General features: G+C 42.1%; 2 long non-coding RNA genes and 1 gene segment (V, D, J or C); 2 read left to right on the forward strand and 1 right to left on the reverse strand.

Annotated features, from left to right (window-relative positions):
- Window positions 1–8,624: 8,624 nt before the first annotated feature.
- Window positions 8,625–19,542, reverse strand: LOC130383131 (uncharacterized). 3 transcript variants are annotated; one of them, XR_008895699.1, is made up of 4 exons: window positions 19,044–19,542; window positions 17,467–17,562; window positions 11,094–11,187; window positions 8,625–10,781 (listed from the first exon to the last, which is right to left on the reverse strand). It is a non-coding gene; the product is annotated as an uncharacterized LOC130383131 (long non-coding RNA). The 3 variants fall into 3 exon arrangements; XR_008895701.1 differs by lacking the exon at window positions 11,094–11,187; XR_008895700.1 differs by lacking the exons at window positions 8,625–10,781; window positions 11,094–11,187 and adding an exon at window positions 11,196–15,306.
- LOC130383129 (immunoglobulin kappa chain variable 12-41-like) lies at window positions 10,856–12,016 on the forward strand. The segment is given in 2 exon segments: window positions 10,856–11,119; window positions 11,401–12,016. Coding segments are annotated over 2 exon segments (441 nt in total).
- On the forward strand, window positions 18,726–20,575 carry LOC130383132 (uncharacterized). Its single transcript, XR_008895702.1, has 3 exons — window positions 18,726–18,914; window positions 20,069–20,183; window positions 20,486–20,575. It is a non-coding gene; the product is annotated as an uncharacterized LOC130383132 (long non-coding RNA).
- The last annotated feature ends 3,220 nt before the right edge of the window (window positions 20,576–23,795 follow it).

Consider the following 23,795-nt stretch of genomic DNA (forward strand, 5'->3'; position numbering starts at 1 on the left):
AGAGGAGCTGATGATGGAGGAGGAGGAGGAGGTGATACAGGATGTGGTGCCCCACATCCTCCTTACAAGCGAGAAATGTCAAAGATCGGCAGCTTCCTGCCTCCCCACCACGACCCAGACACCTGCCGCCTGCTCGTGCAAAACGGCCTGCAGTCGGGCGGAGGATGTTCCACGGGGGGGTGACGGTTGCCGGGGGTGACGGGGGCGTGCGTGTGAGCGCGCAGTGCGGCGGGCTTCTGGCTGGTGTTTGGAGGCAGCTGCTTGCCTCTGTTTCCGGTGCAGTCGTTTGCATTTTGCAAAAGAGCTTCTGAGGTGAAGACCTGAATATGAAAACCTGTTGTGCAACTGCTACATGACGAAAGTCAACTACAGGTGACGGGAAAGGTAACCTCCTCAAAAACATAAGGTTTAGTGCTTTCATTCACCACTGTGAAAGCTGAAGTCAATGTGAGTGCTCAAACTAAACAAAAGAAACCCGTACAAAACTATCTCCATCTGCCGGCACTGTTGCAATACTCGAAGTCATCATCATTTAGAAGTCTATTCCCTGTTATCACTTGTGTTTATGCTTTGAAAATCCATAATTCACATGCAAGCATTAGCACACTCAGGAATGCACTTGAATGTATAAAATCGACGCACGCACACACACACACGAACATACACCCCCGTTGTGGAGGTGTCACACAGACCCCTGTGGCAAACGTCTGACTGCTGTGCACCAGAATACTGAAATAAACTCACCACAGGTGTTATCAAAATATGATATATATGCACAGGGGTTGGAACGCAGGTAGATGTCTGAGTTTACCTGAGACAGACAGGTAGGTGTCTGAAAAACTCTTGTTTTTACTGACGACCCAGTAGAGCACAGAAGCACTAAAGCTTTTTTAGGTCTGGCCCATATGAACATAATCAAATATCTACATTTTGACAATATTGATGGGATGGTTATTTGTGCATTCACTAAATATTTACAGAATGAGATTTTTGATTGATAAACATCAGTAAGGATGATTTAATGACTAAGTGGGTAAAGGTATGTCAAAGTCAGCTAAAACAGTCTAGTAGGTTCATAAAGTCACTTTACTGTAATTAAGCGTTCAAAACCAGGAAAAGACTACACTTATGCCATGTCTTGATGAGCAGATTTTTATCGTATGGAATATTTAGCTCAGCACTAATATGGGGTTTCACTTCGTTCACTAAGGCAGGTGATGAAACAGAGAAAGATAGATGGGACAGAGACCACCGATACCGGGTTCACTGGATCAAAAGCTGCTCTCTGCTGGCGGGACAGACGAACTGCATCTAAGCTCATCAGATAATATTTTCCGGTCACCAGAAATGTCTTTGAGTTTATACTAACTCTACACAGTTTACAGAATACAAGTCTGGAATCATTTGTAGTCTGTATAGCTCAACGCCAAAAACAATCGGACTCAAATAATGCTTACATTTACGAATGAATAATGTTAATTATTTAAGAAGGAGACCCTAACTGGAATATTCAATATTAATGCAGAGTTTAAAGTCTAAAAGTTAAAGAGCATTGTGCTGAATGTGTGGAGAAGCTAGAAAACGTGTAAACAAATATTGGAAGAATGTGAAAACATTGAGGCGATGACACCCGGAAACCACTGGAGGCTACAGAGAGCGTGGTGTTTTAGTGACGACAGAGACAGAAGGACACCAGTATGAAACCTCACAGACAAACCTTTATTAGTTCATTGTAACATGACAAACAGAGGTGACAATAGAGGGACCCAGATGGCGACAGCCACACTGAGGTAGTGGCAGATTTACAGACCAACACAAACATGGTAGTAGTAGAAAGTAGCCAAAAGTCCCAAGAAGCAGAGAAAAGTGTCCAACAAGGTTTGCCGTAAAGCGATCAGGGGACTACCCGAGATTGCGACAGGTGAAGAAACTTAGAAAGATAGACAGGACAGAGACCACCGATACTGGTATCAGTGTTTCTAAAGCTGCCCTCTGCTGGCGGGACAGACAAACTGCATCTAAGCTCAGATAATATTTGTTTTTGCTGTGAACCGATCAGGGGACCACCCAAGATTTTTGAAGTTAAGAGCGGGAAACAAATTAAAAGTATCCCATGGAGGCGAGTGTGAGTGCACATTGAGCTTCAAGTAGTGAAACAGGTATATTTCTACGAGAAATGGCAAGTAAGAAATGGAGGTTATAATAATCCTCCTGAGGGCGGGGAGCCTGGGAGGAAACACGCTGAGACTTCATCGGTGTAGTAAACACACGCGGTCATCTTTAAACATGTGGGGGTGTAGCTCCAACCCTACGCCCTCGGGCCCCGGGCTCCTTCAGGGCAGGGGCCCCCGTGGACGACGGCTACGCCAGCGTGCCAGAGGTGGAGGTAAGGGGGGAGGCCGGGGAAGGAGGAGGCGGGAGAGGGGGGAGGCGGGGGTGAAGCCGCGCCCCCAGGACCGCGGTGGAAGGTGGAGGTCTCACACGGTGGAGGGTGGGGGTCTCACACGGTGGAGGGTGGGGGTCTCACACGGTGGAGGGTGGGGGTCTCACACAGTGGATGGTGGGGAGTCTCACACAGTGGGGGGTGGGGGTCTCACACAGTGGAGGGTGGGGGGTCTCACTCAGTGGAGGGTGGGGAGTCTCACACAGTGGAGGGTGGGGGGTGTCACCTCGCTGCCGGGCCGGCGCTCTGCGCCGCGGTCCCGAAGGTGGGCCGACGGGGGCGCGTGGGAGGCGGCGTTGCCCCCCTGCCGGGCGACCCCGGCCTTTCCCGGGGCCGTGAAGACCCCCCATGTCGCGGTGAACCAAGTGTGGGCCGTCGAACCATGAAACTGATGGGAGTTCAGTGGGTAAATTGCGATTTTCTTAACTGAAACTATTTTCATTTCTACTACAATAATCGAAAATGTATATAATTATTCTGATATTTACAATTATTCATATGCACATGGACAATTTATTGTGTCATTGCCGAACGCTTATTAAATAGTAGCGGTTGCCAGATGTTACCCAACCACACAGTTTTGATCTTGTTACTGGTAGATTTGATCTCAATCAGTTTGTGACCCAGGAGAGCAATGTGCCAATTCCCCCCTGTGCCTCTACCAAGACATGGGTATACCAGCTTCAGAACTCATCAGGAAACCTGGGGACAGTGCAGAGACTACAAACGTGATGCTGTGAAAGTGACCTCCAACGTAGAAAGGGTGTTTATAGAGGACTTTACGTTGTCGGGGGATCCCAGTGGGGAGACTCATGAACAGCTCTCTCCTGATTCGTCTGAAAGACCGTGAGACTAGAGGCTTGTATTACTGTGCTGCTAGATGAGCACGTCAACACACACCCACCACTATTCTTCCAATGTCACCACCATCAGTACTGTACGGTTGGAAGAGTTGATGGCATCACCTCCTCTCTTCTAACAATTTACATAAAATGGCTCCTCCCACATGTGGGTTCCGACAAGGTTGTGAGATGGAAACAGGAGCGACTGCCATCAAAACGATACAAGTTGAAAGGTTATCGCAAGTAGGAAATGTACTTGATAGGGCTCTGTTTATAAGATGAGAGTTACAAGCTAGCTAGCATTGACTGATCAAAGTGAGATAAATATGTCGGCAATCACATTTCTTGCCCTAATATTTACTACAGTTGTCTCAGGTAGGGCTACTATCCTTTACTATGGCTACTGGATAACATAATATTCTACAAGGTTATGTTTTTTAATTTTCTTCTAAAACTGAAACCGATCTTTCAGGGTTAGCAATCTAATTTAATATTACTGACTCTAGGTAAAAAAATCTCCAGTTGGAAAACTGTTTCTACGATAATTTGATCTTCGGTTCTTCTCTTCTCCCTAGGTGCAACCCCTAGCAACCAGGTTCACCAAACTCCGCCTGATATGGTTGTGGCTATTAAGTCAGGAGCAACAGTCACACTGAACTGCTCCCACAGCATTGAGAACTACAACACAATCCTCTGGTACAAGCAACAACGCAACAATAAACAGCTGAAGTTACTAGGGTACATATACTCGACGTTTGCAACTCCTGAAATGGGAATGGATGTTGAAATGAGTGGGAGCGCTGGACAACACCAAACTGCCAGGTTAACGATACAGAACATCAGCGTGGAGAGCAGCGCTGTGTATTTCTGTGCTGCTAGTATCCACAATGCAGCATATTAGGGGTTCACCGTACAATAACTCCTCATCTAATAATTCATCTGATTAACCTCCCTGCACCTGCAGCAACCTCATCTCAGCATCAGCTGGATCTTACCCTTCTTTTGGAGTCAAAAAACACAACCTTTGGTTCTCTACAGGAGACACTCCATTCTAGAGCAAAGTGACTAAACCCACATGGTTAGGTTATCCGTGTAAGATAAACAACATGACATGACACATTATTAGGGGTGTCACGGTACACAAAAGTCATGGTTAGGTACGTACCTTGGTTTTGAAGTCATGGATGGTATTGGGCGGTACAGTTCATAGTTAAGGGGAACATTTTAAAAAACAGTTTTTTTTGTCAACAACAGAGAATGGCTGTGGATCAGCAGCAATGAAAACACCAATAGACTTGGTCATGGCATTTGCAGTTCTGAATTTCCAGACAGGGGTTGTTGAAATAATTTCGTGAGCTGTGTTTGCAAAGCTCGCTTTTTTTTTTTCACAGCAACGGTGATACTAAACACCCGGATAGTGCCTTTTCAAATGCTACGCATGTTAAAGTGCCATACGTAGACACGGAGAGCCTGTCGGAGACCCTCTCCGTAGCTTACGTGCGCATCCAATATTTTTTACCTATACGTCGACGCAACGGAGACGGCATGGGCTGTGATTGGTTTGACTTTGCACCTTATTTGCTTTGTACATTGTTTAATTTGCACATTAAGGACAAATAAAACACCAAATAGGATTTGAAAGCTTTGGAAGTTTATCTAAAACACAATTTTTTATTCGTCGTTGTTTTCGAGCAATCATGTGCTGTATTTCTTTCCAGTGCAATCTTGCTTCTCATCAAAACTCTCACAACCCATGATGGGTCCTCAGCTGTAAACCATTCAAAAAGCTCAAAAAACACGATAAGAAAAGCTAATACAAACATACCAAGCACTTGGGGGGAGTTCTTTAGTTGTTTTGTGTTTGAGTCAGAACAAATGTCACCACCATCAGTGCTGTACGGTTGGAAGACTTGATGGCATCACCTCCTCTCTTCTAACAATTTACATAAAATAGCTCCTCCCACATGGGGGTTCCGATATGGTTGTGGGATGGAAATAGGAGCCACTGCCATCAAAACGATGCAAGTTGAAAGGTTATCGCACGTAGGAAATGTAATTGATAGGGCTTTGTTCATAAGATGAGAGTCCAACGCTAGCTAGCCTTGAATGAGCACAGTGAGACAACTATGTCGGTGATCACATTGCTTGCGCTTATATTTACGTTTACAGTTGTCTCAGGTAGGGCTACTATCCTTTACTATGGCTACTGGATAGCATAACATTGTACAATGTTATGTTTTTGAATTTTCTTCCAAAACTGATCTTCGGTTCTTCTCTTCTCCCAAGGTGCATCCCTTAGCGACCAGGTTCACCAATCTCCACCTGAGATGGTTGTGGCTATTAAGTCAGGAGCAAAAGTCACGCTGAACTGCTCCCACAGCATTGAGAACTACGAAGTAATCCTCTGGTACAAACAGCAACGCAACGATAAACAGCTCGAGTTACTAGGGTACATATACTCGGAAAATGCAAATCCCGAAAAGGGAATGCATGTTGAAATGAGTGGGAGTGCTTATCGAGACCAAACTGCCAGGTTAACGATACTGAACATCAGCCTGGAGAGCAGCGCCGTGTATTTCTGTGCTGCTAGATTCCACAATGCAGCAAATTAGGGATTCACCGTACAATAACTACTCGTCTGATAATTCATCTGATTAACCTCCCTGCACCTGCAGCAGCCTCATCTCAGCATCAGCTGGATCTTACCCTTCATTTTGTGCCAAAAAAAAAAAAACCTTCGATTCACTACAGGAGACTCCATTCTAGAGCAAAGTGACTAAAGTCACATAGTTAGGTTATCTGTGTAATATAAACAACATAACATGATACATTATTATTCATAATGTTACTGACCAAGCTGCTGCCTGAAAGAATATTTTGCTGTGTGTGTGTGTGTGTGTGTGTGTGTGTGTGTGTGTGTGTGTGTGTGTGTGTGTGTGTGTGTGTGTGTGTGTGTGTGTGTGTGTGTGTGTGTGTGTGTGTGTGTGTGTGTGTGTGTTGAGACAATACTGGATTTTCTACAATTACATAAAAAATAAGGATATTCTATGCCATTTTCATACCACAGGGAAAACTTAACTCAACAATGAGGGCATATCATTTATTATTAAGCTATTTTAAGCTATTTCTGAGTTTCGTTCTGAAAATAACAGACCAAAAGCAAATAGAGCATACCTCCACAACTGCAAGGGCTATAAGATGTTATCTTGGAGTCATAATAAAGTTTGTTCTTTAGGTGAAATAATCAACGTGGGTACTACTTGGTTAGAGTGATTGAACATAGAGCAGATGTTGAATATTTAATTTCCCCCTGAAATAGATTTCATATTTTCGATTGAAATTAGGGGTGTGCATGGGTACACGTGTAACCGGTTAGTAAATCATAACCGCTAATAAAAAAATAAAAAAAATTACCGCGCCATTGTTTCAATGGGAATCGCGACGGCCCATACTCTGAACATAAAGTTTACATATATATAATTCGAAATTCGTCCCAGCCTTTAGACCACAGATACTCTAGGGTCTATAGCATATAACCGCGTTGTCTGATTACAGTTTCATTCATTTTTCACGATTAACCAGCTCTCGTTTTGAAGAATAATCACTGCGCCATTCGTTTCAATGGGAATAGCGACGGTCTATACTTTCCACATAAAGTGTACATATTTATAAATTGAAATTCGTCCAAGCCTTTATGCCACAGATACTATAGGGTCTACAGAATATAACCACGTTTTCTGATTACAGTTTAATGAAACAGTAAGCTGACAACATCCTAATTAACACCGCAACTGCAAATTAACCACACGGAGATAACCATGGCAACCGGTCAAACAAATTTACTTTTTGCGATCATTCTGCATGCGCATCCGCCGTGTTGATAAACAAATAATCCCCCTATAGCGCGACTGCGGTCCACTTAAGAAAATAAATAATATTTCATTAATTCATTTAAAAACGGTTAAACAAAAAAAAAGGGGTTGTGTAACCGTTTACAATTTTTTGTAACCGTTCACACCCCTAATTGAAATACCACCATTTGCATTATCAGTTAGCAGCCCTTTAGTGCTATAGGGCCATAGCATAACATCTGATGAGTACCTGGGTCAATAATTGATAAGTAAAGTGAAGTAGAGCAACGATTTTGGTAGAGAAAGGTTCAGGCGCAGTCTCAAAAAATCCAATGCCAACCAATGCAAAACTGAAACATATACAACCTTCATGAGATACAAACAAGTCGATAACTTGAGGACCCAGAGTACAATTTGGACACTTAACCCCTCAATTGAAAGGTAAGGGCAAATATAATTGAATGAGACCAAGCCAAACAATCACAAATACACCATATGGCCACCAGATGGCAGTAAATTATATCTGTTCTGATTGAAGGCAATTTACCGAAATCCTGAGATACCCTCTTAGCCCTTGATAAAAAACACCGTGTTTAGTTGCAAAATAGGTCACAGACACTGGATTATCTGCTTATGGCGTTTCATGCGATCAAACACAACTTTGAGGACAAAAACAACAAAGGTAAGACGTTATTTTTGCGTGAAGTTTGGACTTGATTTGTAATTTGTGAGCAACAGGGTGATATGGTTTGGAAGGCGGAGAATAATGATTGAAATTGTTTAAATTATTCAGTACAAATATGTATAGAAAAATCTATATTTATGACGAGTTTCGAGAATTCATATGATACACGTGCCCAACAAACAAAGAAACTGATCGGAGTTCAGTGGGTGAATTGCGATGTTCGTGACTGAAACTATTTTCATTTCTACTACAATAATCTACATTTACATAATTATTCTGATATTTACAATTGTTCGTGCACACATAGCCAATATATTGTGTCACTGCTGAATGCTTTTTAAAAAGTTGCGGTTGCCAGATGTTACCCACCATACAGTTTTGATCTTGTTATTGGTATATTTGATCTCATCAGTTTGTGACCGAGGAGAGCAATCTGCCAATTCCCTCCTGTATCTCTTCCAACACGTGGTATACCAGCCTATCAGTGTCTTGTGACATCACTTCCTGCTCTGCCTCACGCAACTATTGGCTTCATTAGTGTCACTGGCCAGAATCAGTTTAAATAATGAGATTCCTTTGTGTATTTTACCTCACAAGTAATGACTAGAAACTAGAATTATAAAAAAATAAGCGTAAGGATGGCATTTCCCATGATGGGTATGAACTGTATTCTGTACATGATTCCATGTTTGATTGTTTGTGAAAAGTGGTTCATAATACTAGTCTCTTCTTGTCTTTCCCCAGGGGTGTCTCTGGGTATTGAAGTCCATCAGACACCCTCAGAACTCATCAGGAAACCTGGGGACAGTGCATACATATCTGTATGCACGGGGAATCCGACTACAAAGTGATGCTGTGGTACCAGCAGTCTGATGGAAAGAGACCTCTGATCGGACATGTGAATTACAAAACCTTCAACGTAGAAAGTGTGTTTATAGAGGACTTTACACTGTCGGGGGATCCCAGTGGGGAGACAGTCATGAACAGCTCTCTTCTGGTTCGCCTGTATTACTGTGCTGCTAGATTAGCACGTCATCCCACACCCACCACTATTCTTCACAAACACAACAGTGTGTTGTTCTTATCAGCGGCGGTTTGGAATGAAAAGCTCAACCAAGTGGTCCCCCGGCCACCTGCGTTTGAGGTCGAGGACGATTTTTTATTCGTCGTTGTTTTCGACCAATCATGTGCTGTATTTCTTTCCAGTGCAATTTTGCTGCTCATCAAAACTCTCTCAACCCATGATGGGTCCTCAGCTGCAAACCATTCAAAAAGATCATAAAACACTATAAGGAAAGCTAATACAAATATACCAAGCACCTGGAAGTGTTCTTAAGCTGTTTTGTGTTTGAGTCTACACCAAATGTCACCACCATCAGTACTGTACGGTTAGAAGTGTTGTTGGCATCACCTCCTCTCTTCTAACAACTTACATAAAATGGCTCCTCCCACCCGGGGGTTCCGGTATGGTTGTGAGATGGAAATAGGAGCCACTTCAATCAGAATGATGCATAGGTTATATGTACTCAATATGGGTGTGTTTAAAGGAGGACCATTACAAGCTAGCTAGCGTTGACTTATCACATCCAGACATGTTGACAATCACCTTCCTCGCGCTACTGATTACATTAAACGATGTCTCAGGTACTGTCCTTACATTTTGTCTGACTTTTCTTTATTGTTGTACATTATACTATTACGTCAGAATTACGTCCCAAAACTAAAACCGATCTTCCCGGGGATAGCAACCACATTTCACTATAATTCTGACTGGTTTCACTGTCACGGTCACAATTACCCTAGTTGTAAAAGTGTATTTTTGGTAATCTGATATTTGGTTCTTGATTTCTCTGAAGGTGCATCTCTTAGCGACCAAGTTCACCAGACTCCACCTGAGATGGTTGTGGCCATCGAGTCAGGACCAACGGTCACGCTGGAATGCTCTCACAGCATTAAGAACTACGACCAAATCCACTGGTACAAACAGCTACGCAACGATAAAAAGCTGGTGTTCCTTGGGTATATATCCAGTACTACTGAGTTTCCCGAAGCAGGCGTCATAATGAGTGGGAGTGCTGATCAAGACCGAACCGTTGAGTTAAGGATACAGAACATCAGCGTGGAGAGCAGTGCTGTGTATTTCTGTGCAGCTAGTATCCACAATGCAGCGTATTAGGGGTTCACCGTACAATAACTCCTCGTCTAATAATAATTCATCTGATTAACCTCCCTGCACCTGCAGCAACTGCTTTGGCATCAGTTGGATCTCCGCTTTCATTTAGTGCCAAAAACAAAACCTTTGGTTCACTATGGGAAATGCTTCAGTCTGGAGCCAAGTGACTAAACCCACATGACTAGCTTGTCTTTGTGATGTAAACAACATCATGACATGATAATATTCATGATCTTTGTAACCAAAGTACTGCCAAAACAATATTTTGCCATCATATTTTGTGTATGAGTGCGTTGCCAAATGCCATTCATGTCTTTCCTCTAGATGGAGTAAATGTTAAACAAACATATTGCCCCCAGCATAATTTGACAGTAAACTTCAAACACATTCAAATCAAATGTCCCTTTTCTAAACGAAGAAAATAAGAAAATCCATTCATCGAACAAGGTTGGTATAGGCATGTTATTTAAATCATGAACGTGCTCAACGAACCCAGAAACTTAGCAGGCCTCTGATCGGATTTCAGTCAGTGAACCGCAGATTTCTGTAATGAAAACATTTCCAAGTCTTTACCAACAATCAGAATCCTTGTAATATTCTGGATATTAATGATAATTGAAGCAAATATAGCCTTTATATTTTGTTACTGCCATTTGCTGACATGGTATATTTCTTGATAGAATATCTCCATAACGAAACAGGCAACAAGGGGTAACTCGCCAGTTGTAGTGCTTGGTTTCGGGCCCAGGCTTTGTGCCGTCTGGAGGTCTGCTATAACATAGTAGCACTGTTGGATCAGAGAATAGGTCGGGTTAGGCCTGATACCTGATGCTAATTCCGCCAAAACACAACATATTTAGAACTTAATATTCAAACAATAAAACAAAATCATATTCTAGGAAGCCTACAGGTAGACTGCAGAAATTGAGGTTGGAAGACTGAGAACTGTGCAACGCCAGCTGATTAGCATCTCGTGATCTTTCCATTTCCTATTAGTGAACCTGCAGCACTAGTGAGCTCAGCGCAGACAGAAGGACATTGTAACCCTAGGTACAAGACAGACGGACAGCATGAGAACACTGCTATTCAACATAATTACCATGAACATCATATGGATTACAGCAGGTATCTTTCACTCGGCTCACTTATGGTGATTCCTCACCAAACAATACCCCTTAGTATATGAGGTGTTTCTGGGGGTTGGAGGGGAGAGAAAATAGAATTGGAGTTTGAAATCACATAAGATCAATTCAAAATCCAATTATGGATTTAGTCTAGGTGAAGGCACGCAAGAATATACAAGATACGTTCTCTAAACTAAAAAACGGGTTGGTTAGACAGAGTTGTCTGTGAAGTCTAGCTTCTTCAGTGTGAGGTATAACTTCATGGATCTTCTCGTTTGGCAGCGTCCCAACAGCACCAGGTGGACCAGACTCCAGCAGCCGTGCTGGAAGAGCAGAACAGCCGCGGAGTGAACCTGTCCTGCGCGCATCAAATCCCCAACCATTACACCATCCTCTGGTACCAGCGCTCGCAAGGAAGCAACCGGCTGGAACTCATCGCCACTGTCTATTACAAGCAGCTGACCATCGAGGCTAACTTTACAGGCATCTTCTCTGTCGACGGGGATGGAGAGAAGTGGTCTAGACTGGAGCTGCTGAAGCCGAGGAGCCCGGAGGACACGGGAGAGTATTACTGTGCAGCCAGAATGCACTGTGATGAAGAACCAACGTACGCTGCTACAAAAACCCTTATGTTACCACAAGAGGGTAAAAACCCTGTTTCCTGCTGACGTGTTGAATCTGGGAAGGGGAGGAGGAGTGTGGAGGGGTACATTTGGTGGATACAAAATACAAATACCCAGCACTAGGGGGTGTTCTTTAATTGGTTTGTGTTGAAGTTACAATAAAAAAAGAAAATTTAACAGATCAGGGATGACATTTTTAACATTTTGATAGCATTACCTTCTCTCTTCTAAATATTTACACAAAATGTCTCCTCCCACATTTGTCATTTCGGTACGATTGTGAGGTGGAAATAGGAGATACTGTATTCAAATAATTAAGTTTACGGTTGTCTCAGCTTCTTTCCCACGATTTAGTCCGATTTGTCTTCATTATTGTACATACTACAGGGATTTTCCTCAACAAAACTGAAAGCGATCTTTTCAGGGTTAGCAATAATTTTTTTCTATATCCAACTGTTCCAGTCTCTACAAAAAATGTCACCACCATACATTTACATTTACATTTTGGGCACTTTTATCCAAAGTGACTTACAATAAGTACATTCATAAGAAGTGAAACAATATATCACTGTCTGTGCAGTAAGGATTTTCACAAACCAAGCACAAGTACTAACAATCGCAAGGTTAACCCATTCGCTGTTGCAGTGAGCTAGCTAATGCAGATGCTATACAATTAGGTACTATGAATAAAAACAACATACATTAAGTGCGCAAATGAGGTGCTAGGACGTACATCATACAATAGTGGGAGGAGGGGACTGGATGGCAAATACTGAGTCTAGGTGAACATCAGTGCTGTACGGTTAGACATTCTGATGGCATCACTTCCTCTATTCTAAACATTTACACAAAATGGCTCCTCCCACACTTGGGTTCCGGTATGGTTGCGAGATGGAAATAGGAGCCACTGCCATCAAAACGATGCAAGTTGAAAGGTTATCGCACTTAGGAAATGTACTGAATTAGGGTTGTGTTTATTAGGATCAGTCACAAGCTAACTAGCATCGACTGATCACGAGACAAATATGTTGACAATCACATTCCTCGCTCTAACAATTTCATTTACGGTCGTCTCAGGTACTTTCCTTAAATGCTTCTTTATTTGGCTTCATTGTTGGACATTCTACAATGTTACATTTGTGACTAGTTCTCCACGACTAAAGCAGATCCTCCACATCTGAATACTAATGACTGTATCCAGTCCCCACATTTCAATTTTGCCTCTTTGGTTCTTATTTTCTCCATAGGTGCATCTAATAGCGACAAGGTTCACCGAACTCCGCCCGAGATGGTTGTGGCCATTGAGTCAAGAGCAATGGCCACACTGAAATGCTCCCACAGCATTGAGGACTACAACCAAATACTCTGGTATAAGCAACAACGCAACAATAAACAGCTCCAGTTCCTGGGGTACATATTCTTGAAGGAAGCAAAACCCGAAAAAGAAATGGCTGTTGCAATGAGTGGGAGTGCTGAAAAAGATCAAATTGCCATGTTAACGATACAGAACATCAGCATGGAGAGCAGCGCTGTGTATTTCTGTGCTGCTAGTATCCACAATGCAGCATATTAGGGGTTCACCGTACAATAACTCGTTGTCTAATAATTCATCTGATTAACCTCCCTGCACCTGCAGCAACTGCTATAGCATCAGCTGGATCTCCGCTCTCATTTAGTGCCAGAAACACAATATTGAAGAATGTGCGTGTGTGTGCTGGGACCACTTTATCAAGACGGCAACTCCGGTCAGAGAGTAGACGCATACACAGTTTTTGTTGTTTATATATCTTGAATAGGCGAATTACATCAATGATGGCTTTAATGAATAATCAAATGAATGAAGGAATGAATAAATAAATGTGAATGGTTTTCTGTAAGACAGTAAGAAAATAGACAAATAATTATTACAAGATTCACATACTAAAGCACCGGGCTTTAGTACTAACAACATCCCATGAATGCTATATAAACATAACTTGCATGAATAGCTTCCACATACACACGTTAACACAGTACAATATAACAGCCGACAACGGCGCAGCAGAGTGACGTACACATATGCAATGTCTACACGCGGTGCAGACTTATACACTAGCTGCTCGATTAGTGAGTGAATCAACTAACACAATAGCAGAAGCCAGCTCAAACACACAAAATCAAGGCCACTATATGGAACAGAATTGCGGACTGCATACAACATTCATCCTACATAAATATACGTAAATATACGTCGTTCAGTATTAACTCACTCTTCACGAACGCATTCTCTGTCATGGCGGGTTATGCAATCCCGTGCACCTAGTAAAACTCTAGGACCCTACGGCGCTACCTGGGCTGTCTCAAGTGCCTGAATAGAAATAACAATATACACATTTTATATATATATATACGCAATACGATATGACCAACTAACAGGGACTTTACAACACACAACCTTTGGTTCACTATGGGAAATGCTTCAGTCTGGAGCCAAGTGACTAAACCCACATGGTTAGCTTACTTTGGGACATAAACAACATAATATTACATTATTATTTAAGGGAAGATCTTACTGACCAAACTACTGCCGATAAAGCATTTACCGTAGACCCATTCATTTTTCATTTATTTATTTATTTAAAGGACAGTGCACATTGATCAACATTTCTGTAAATGTGCCAGTGTTAGCCAGCAGGCTAATTTTCAACTGTAGTCCTTTGGCAAGATGTTATACAAGGCACATGGTGGCTGAAAATAAAAATAAAATGGGGTACGTGGGTGTGCTTGTATGTCTTTTCTCTAGTTGAAGTAGACGTTTAAGAACAATTTCCACCAGTGTAATTTTAAAGTAAACAATAGATGAAATGTCTTTGTAATTGAGAATTCATATCAAACATATCCACAAACCAATGAAACCAAGAAACTTAGCAGACCTTTGATCGGATTGCAATTTACCCTACTGAAACCATTTCTACTTCAATCATCAGAATTATTGCGTTTATCGCGATATTTATTGAAGGACACATAGCCTATATATATTATGTTATTGCCTTAAGCTAATGAAATGGTAATGGTTGCCAGATGTTCCCAGGAGACCCAGGAGAGCAATGTGCCAATTCCCTCCCATATCTCTACCGAAACATTGGTATACCAACCAGTGTCTGGGGACATCACTTCCTGCTCCGCCTGACCGCCTCACACAACTATTGGCTTCATACACAATGGTTTGCAATACCTTAGCTTCTACTGGATAGCAAAGGGCAGCATCAGTTGAAATGAGACTCCTGTGTATACTTTACTTCACAGGTAATAACTAGAATCAGTTTAATAATCCATTAGGAAATATTGTCAACCATTATATTATATGATAATTATGAGATTGATGAACGTATACTATAGGATATTTAATGTCATTTTGCATTATGGGTTTAAACTCTGTACAATATTTCATGTTAGAGCATGTTACTGAAGAGCGGTTCACAATGCTAGTCTCTTCTTGTCTTTCTCCAGGGGTGTCTCTGGGTATTGAAGTCCATCAGACTCCCTCAGAACTCATCAGGAAACCTGGGGACCGTGCAGAGTTGGTCTGTAGGCACGGGGAAACGAACTACAGAGTGATGCTGTGGTACCAGCAATCTGCTGGACAGAGAAACCTCAGTCTGATCGGACACTTGAATTACCAAACCAACAACATAGAAAGTGCTTTTCAACAGGACTTCAACATTTCTGGGGATCTCAGCGGGGAGACAACCAAGAACGGCTCTCTTCTGGTTCATCTGAAAGACCCAGAGAGCAGTGGAGTGTATTACTGTGCTGCTAGATTAGCACGTCAACACACACCCACCGCCACTCATAACAAAAACCCAAAGTAGTGCGGTTCTTATCCGCGCTGGTTTGGAATGAAGACCTCATATCAAGTGTTCCCCCGGCCACCTGCGTTGGAGGTTGCTTTTTGCTTCATCATTTTTTGGACCAATCATGTGCTGTATTTCTTAACAGTGCACTCTGTCTGCTCATCAAAACTCTTCCAACCCATGATTGGTCCTCAGCTGCAAACCAATCAAACAGCTCACAAAACACAATAAGAAAGGATAATAAAAACGTACCAAGCACTAGGGGGAGTTCTTTAGTTGTCTTGTGTTTGAGTCACATAAAAATCATCACCACCGTCAGTGCTGTATAGTAAGACATTTCGATGGCATCACTTCCTCTCTTCTAAACATTTGCACCAAATGGCTCCTCCCACATGGGGGTTCCGATATGGTTGCGAGATTAAATAGGAGCCACTGCCATTAAAACAATGAAAGTTGAAAGGTTATTGCACGTAGGAAATTTACTCAATAGGGTTGGGTTGACAGTAAAGGATGTCTCAAGATTGCAGCGACTGATCACGAGACAAATATGATGACAATCACATTCCTCGCTCTAATAATTACATTTACGGTCGTCTCAGGTACTATCCTTAAATGGTATCTTATTTGGCTTCATTGTTGGACATTCTACAATGCTACAAATTTTGAATTGTTTTCCACGACTTGAGCCTTCCACATCTGAATACTATTGACTGGTTCCAGTCCCCACATTTCAACTTTGCTTTTTTGGTTCTTATTTTCTCCCTAGGTGCATCCAATAGTGACAAGGTTCACCAAACTCCGCCCGAGATGATTGTGGCCATTGCATCGAAAATGGACACGCTGAGCTGCTCTCACAGTATTCAGGGCTACAACCGAATCCTCTGGTACAAGCAACAACGCAACGATAAACAGCTGAAATTACTGGGGTACATGATCGCAACTGATGCAAATCCCGAAGAAGGAATGGCTGTTGCAATGAGTGGGAGTGCTGAAGAAGGCAAAAATGCAACGTTGGGGATACAGAACATCAGCATGGAGAGCAGTGCTGTGTATTTCTGTGCTGCTAGTTTCCACAATGCAGCGTATTAGGGGTTCACCGTACAATAACTCCTTGTCTAATAATTTATCTGATTAACCTCCCCGCACCTGCTGTTACTGCTTTGGCATAAGCCGGATCTCCTCTTTAATTTAGTGCCAAAAACACAACCTTTAGTTCACTATGGGAAATTCTTCATTCTGGAGCAAAACCCACAGTCAGGTTATCTCCATAATATGAACGACATGATATATGACTATTCAAGATCTTTGAAACCAAACTACTGCAGAAACAATATTGTTGTAAAGTCACGTCTTTACTTGAGATCAGGGGTTGCCAACATGGTGCCCGCAGTGACCAAGTGAGTCGCCCGCAGGTAGTTGTGTAACTTTTTTGACTGTTACAATGAGCGATGTTGTACAAGAAATGTGCCACACACTGTAGCGATATACTATTGCCCCTTTTCGTTTTACCAGCACAACTCGCCACGGCTTAGCGTGGCACGACTTGGGCCCCGTCCACACGAAGCCGAAACGGGCGAAACCGTTCCAGTTTCGATCTATCCGGTTTCGGAGTATCTCCGTAAAGACGGAGTCAAGCGAATCCGGCAAGATCTGTAGAAACGCTGTAGTACACATGCCAGGCCCATAAGGGGCGCTGCTTCTGCTACAGAAATCGAGAAGAAAATTAAATAAGAAGAAGAGGCGAGCATACGCATAAAGTAATAAATAAATTGCTGCTCAGGCGGAGCCTCACCATCTACACACACCGTAGCATCATACTAATTCAATTATATTTGTATAGCCCTTAATCACCGGAACCGCCTGAAAGGGCATAACAGGCCAGTAAAAATTACCTTAATTAGCAAGGAGGAAATCTTGAGAAGGAACACAGAGCTGGCCGGGTAACCATGAGGAGAGTCAAGGCATCCAGTCGCAGTCACCGCAACACGCTAGAACACAGAATAATGAATTAGAAGGGCAAAGTACATACTGGAATGTAGACTGCTGCTAATTTTGTGACAACACAAACAAGCACGAACAAACATGCTTCGATACAATCAGAAACATTCTCATGTACAGACAGACATTGACACACATCATCCACGCATTTGGCACCCGATCTGTTAGTTATTGGTAGCCAATTTAGAGAGGCGAGAATAGGGACAATATGATCCAATTTACTCGATCTGGTCAATAATCTAGCTGCAGCGTTCTGTAAAAGCTGGAGGCCTCTCGTGGTCGAGTTAGATAGACCAGCGAACAGTGAATTAAAATAATCCAGTCTTGATGATATAAATGCGTGAATGAGTGTCTCTGCATCTGCTGCAGATAACATTGGTCTGAGTTTTGCAATATTTTTTAGATGAAAGAATGCCATTCTTGTTACACTTTTAACATGTTGGTCAAAAAAAGTTCTTAATGAACTTGTACGTCTTTACAGTAAGAGAAAGGGACAACTGTGGAGGTTTTGTAATTTTTAAGCTATTATAAATGGTTTTACTGGCTCGGCCCACTTGAGGTCAAATTGGGCTGTGTGTGGCTGTATGCGAGTGTCAATCCGTAGGGGACTGCTGATGGGAATAAAATACTATTGTATGTATTCCTTTCTTATTTGTAAAGCGTCTTTGAGTACTTAGCAAAAATCTATAAAAAGCTGATCAGTCATTATTATTATTATTATTATTATTATTATTATTATTATTATTATTATTATTATTATTATTATAAAACGTTGCGTTGTCCTGGCAACCGGATTTTCAGTTCTAAACAACCGAACGAGGGATGGCGTTTTCCATTGCTTCCATGCGTTGTTTCTTTCAAAATGAAAAAATATATACATTTCAAGAGGTGAAAATGACAACCAAACGGAAAAGTTCGCGCTAGCAGCTTACACAACGTTAACTTAGTTTTAGTTTTTTTATATGAACACAATACATTCTCAATATTACTAACATCATTGGTAAAGCAAACTCGCAAATCAATTCTCAAAAAAATCGTTCCTTTTACATAAAAGGTTCGTGTGCCATAGGATTTCCCATTGTTAATTTGGTTTGTGCAGAACGGAAAATCGGTTGCTATGGAACAAGACGTCACGCTTTAGTACTCTATTAGATAGTAGGCCTATCTTCACCTGGTACAATCTGTACGCGAGTTGTAGTTACTATAGACAGCGACCACAGATGCTGTAAAGGTTTATAGTCAACGCTTATTCAAATCCCCCAAAACAGTGTAACTCTGACTGTTGTTCTGTTTCTGGCCGAGGTTCTTTGTCGTCACCCGCCAAATGTTCTGCCATAACATGGTATGAATGGTGGACCCAGGATTAGATCGGGTTAGGCATGACACCCAATGCTTATTAACCCGAAACACATGTTTTTAATTTAAAAGGATAAGCCGAAAACTAAAAAAAAATGGGCGATGTTAGTCTTACCCAGATTCCAAATGGTCGTTTAAATCCAATTTCATCATTGTGCGCCCAGGAGGGGAGCTCGTGAGGTTAGCATTTGCCTTCCGTTAGCCGAAAGTAGCCTAGCTCCTGTTGATGTGAAGGGAGTACACTTTGAATTACTTTCCAAACATTTCCAATGTGTTCCGTATAGTCGCTTATACAAAACGAGTGCCAGTAACAACACAGAAATATGTCTACAAACACGCAGATAATTCAGCGGCGAATGTAGCCGAGAAATCCTGGTAATGGCTTACGGAAAGCAAATGCTAACAAAGTAGGGTGACCAGACCATGGGCCTCTTAAAGAAGGACCAAACGCTTCTGGCCGGAGCTGGCCATGTTTTTCAAAAAGGATTGAAGAAATATGCCTGTTTATTTAGCCTAAATTAATCTAAAATTAATTGAGAGCCTACCTCTTCAGGACTGTGGGTCTGTGGGCCTAGTAATTCAGGACACGACGTCTTTGATTGGTGGAGCTCGCTGTTACCATGGAAACGTTTACCGCACCCGCGAAAGGCAAGTCGAAGAGGACCGGCAGGTTAGGTAGATCACCAGCATTGATGGACGTGCGATCGTTGTTTGCAGTCAGGATGAAGGAACACGCCATGTCACTGACGACACTATACACATTATATAAAACCCTACACACACACACACACACACACACACACACACACACACACACACACACACTATATGACACAACTCTTATTAACAATATAGAGTCTATAGACACTATAATAATGACAAAGGTTCATCCGTTCACCTTATAACACAGCAAGCTCCCCTCCTGGATGCACAATGATGAATTTGGAATCAAACGACCCGTCTGAATCTCGGAATTACTAATTTACAATTTTTCTTATTTTCCCTTTAATAATCATGAACCAAAACATAATTCAAGGAAGCCTACAGGTAGACTACAGACATTGAGGTTGGACCCTTGAAACCTGTGTAAAGCAACCCTGTTAGCATCTTGTGGTCTTTCCATATCCTGTGAACCTGCAGCACTGTTGAGCTCAGCGCAGACAGAAGGACATTGTAACCCTAAGAACAGGAAAGACGGACAGCATGAGAACTCTGCTACTCAACATAATTACCATGAACGTCATCTTGATTAAAGGTATCGTTCACTTGGCTCACTTATCGTGATTCCTCGCCAAAGCAATACCCCTTAGTATGTGAGGTGTTTCTGGGGGTTGGAGGGGAGAGAAAATAGACTTGGAGTTTGAAATCACGTAAGATCAATTCACACTCTAAAGATGGATTTAAGTCTACATTTATTTATTAGTGAAGGCAAGGCATGCAAATATACAAGATACATTCTCAAATGGGTTAGCCTTCTGTAAATTATTTACAGAGTCGTCTGTGTAGTCTAGCTTCTTCAGTGTGAGGTATAACTTCATGGATCTTCTCATTTGGCAGCGTCTCCACAGCACAAGGTGGACCAGACTCCAGCAGCCGTGCTGGAAGAGCAGAACAGCAGCAGAGTAAACCTGTCCTGCAAGCATCAAATCCCAAACTACGACACCATCCTCTGGTACCAGCGCTCGCAAGGAAGAAACCGGCTGGATCTTATCGCGTTTGTCTATTACAAGCAGCCGACCGTCGAGGCTAACTTTACAGGCTACTTCTCCGTTGGCGGGGATGGAGAGAAGTGGTCTAGACTGGAGCTGTTGAAGCCGAGGAGCCCGGAGGACACGGGAGAGTATTACTGTGCAGCCAGAATGCACTGTGATGAAGAACCAACGTACTCTGGTACAAAAACCCTTATGTTACCACAAGACAAGAGAGGGTAAAAACCCTGTTTCCTGCTGACTTGTTGAATCTGGGAAGGGGAGGAGGCGTGTGGAGGGGTACATTTGGAGGATACAAGTCGAGCAAACCGCATGACGGTGTTAACCTCCATTCCCTAACATTGGTTCATTTAAGTTCATCCAAGGCAACTTTGATCCCCTTGTCAGCCAATGGATGAGCCCCTCATATGAGGCTCTCTCCTTTTTAGTAGCTTGACTTTGTTTCAGTTGAGCAGCTAGTATCGCCAACAGAATCAGCACAAGAAAACCATGCCAGGTGGCCACTGTCTTTCTTCAGAAACTCTATCGACATGTAGAGTCAGTGCAGTGCTTGGGTTCCTTTTGGTTGATGATGTAGTCGTACTTTGTTGTTAATGTTACTGTTTTAGTACCATGTTGTTCTTGTTATTGCAGGATAAGTTATCTCCTCTGAGTATTGCCATTCTGATAATTCCTTGTAGGCCACTTATTGATGTAATGTAGCATGATGCACAGGGGAAGACACGCAGACTGTGTTTACCCAGCATGTTCGATAAAGCACTGAATGTTTGTGACTTTTTTTTGTCATTAACATCAAAGTATATATAGGAACTAGGGCTGTCAAGCGATTAAAATATTTAATCACGATTAATCGCATTAATGCCATAGTTAACTCACGATTAATCGTGATTAATCGCAAAAAAAAATTCTATGCTAAATATCCCTTGAATTCTTTGTCCCATTCATTTTTCTCATTTTAATGCTCTTATCAACATGGAGAAGTGCATCGGCTTGCCTTGTGCAATTGTTTTTTTATTGATAATAACATTGGCATATACTGATCAAAACAGGACGGTACAAAAAAAAAGCCTATAATGCAATTAAACGATGAACATACAAAGATATGCCTTGAACATAGCAGTCAGGCTACTGCTTCTTTGTTTTGAGGCCAAAATAAAAAAAAAACACAGCACAACGCCACTTTGAGTTAGGTCTAGGGTAGGATTATTTAGGGCCATAGTTATGGGTTAGGTCTATGGCAGGATGAGTTAGTGCTTGAGTTACGGGTTAGGGCTGGGGTATGGAAGCATATATGTAGCAAAATTCAAATGGCAATGCAATTTGCAATTCAATAAGTAATTACGTTATGCAATTGACAATGCATTATGCAATTTCATAATGTAATTTGTAAATACGTTATTCAAAGTGTATTTTAATATGCAAAGTGACAATGCAATCCTCAATTAAATTTACAAAAGTTATAACAATAAAAATACAATAACATTTTGTCAAATTCTTTGAGTTCCTTTATTCAAATTGAAAAGCTATAGCGTCCCCGTGATTGCAATCCACTTCGCCATGCTCCGTGTGTTGCGATATTCAAATGACATTTCAATCCGCAAAACGAACGCTTTGCAAAAGATTTGGCAAAACGGAATCCAAAACGTTTTCCAAAAAGTCAAATTGCATTGCCATTTGAATTTTGCTACATATATGCTTCCATACTGGGGTCCTCAGGCCCTGTATGGATAAGGGCTAGAGTTTAGGGTCAGACTAATTAGGGTAAGGGGTAGTGGTTAGCATGTGAAACTGAAACACCACAGCAGGGGGCAGAAGCAACGCATTAACACAGAATAAGTAGAGTCTCCTCCCTCCAGAATCAGAGTGGACTCCGAGGCGTCTTGAATGTAGTTAGTTGTTTTGCTTTCAACATGTCAGCAGCTTTTATACGTTTTATTCTGCTGCTGCTGGTAACAGAACAAGGTAGCACCTTTAGCTCTTTCACCTTAGATGTGACTTATTTAATATTCTGTTCTTATTTTTCTTCTTCTGCTTTTTCTTCTTCTTCCTCGACAACAACATCCAGAGTTTGTCCTCTCGTCCCTCGACATCAACCAGTCCCCGAGACATCTCCTGACCGCACGAGATCTTGAGAATGTCACCCTCCACTGTCGCCATGGAGACTCCGACTACCCCTACGTGTTCTGGTTCCAGCACAGGACCGTCCAAGGGACGGGACGTCACATGGTCATGGTCGGGAGGATTTACCACAACACAGCGCAGATGGAGTTGGGGTTCATCACCCGGTTTGGCATCACGGGCGACGCTAAGGCCGATGTCAATTTGACGATCTCCCAGGTCCATCAGTCCGATACCGCACAATACTTCTGTGCAGCAAGTATGCACGGTGCGTCTTCTTGGAAGAGCGCCTGTCACAAAAACGTTGTCATCTGGTCTAGTTGTCATACTGACACACACACACACACACACACACACACACACACACACACACACACACACACACACACACACACACACACACACACACACACACACACACACACACACCTGCACCTAACCACCACAATGAGACCGTTAAATAAATGGATGCAGGCTACTATGAGGGGACATTTATTCGCCATGTCTTCCATTTTGTTTTGTTTTTTGGTTTGTGTTTGTTTTCAAGTTCTGGATTTATTCTAGTCATTTTTGCAAGTGTTTGTGTGTGTGTGTGTGTGTGTGTGTGTGTGTGTGTGTGTGTGTGTGTGTGTGTGTGTGTGTGTGTGTGTGTGTGTGTGTGTGTGTGTGTGTGTGTGTGTGTGTGTGTGTGTGTGTGTGTGTGTGTGTCTGTCTGATTTACTGCTCCACAGGACTATTACAGGACTTCTATATTATAGGATATTTTGACTAACATCAAAATACTTCCCTCAAAGTGCATTTCTTTAAATATCCTTATTTTTCTAAATGCAGTATATTTGACTACCTCTTTCTAATATTTTTATTTTTTTTAAAGTCCTGGTTTACATATTTCTAATCTTTATACAAATTTGACATAATTTTCGGAAGTGAAACTTGCAGGTGGTAGACGTAGGCCTATAGCTGTCCATTTGGGGCGGGCATCTGAAACAAGCATCGATTTCATGTCACGTCATTATTCCAAGTCTCTCAAATGATACGCA

The sequence above is a fragment of the Gadus chalcogrammus genome, chromosome 5 (genome assembly GCF_026213295.1).
Source record: "Gadus chalcogrammus isolate NIFS_2021 chromosome 5, NIFS_Gcha_1.0, whole genome shotgun sequence".
NCBI lineage: Eukaryota > Metazoa > Chordata > Actinopteri > Gadiformes > Gadidae > Gadus > Gadus chalcogrammus.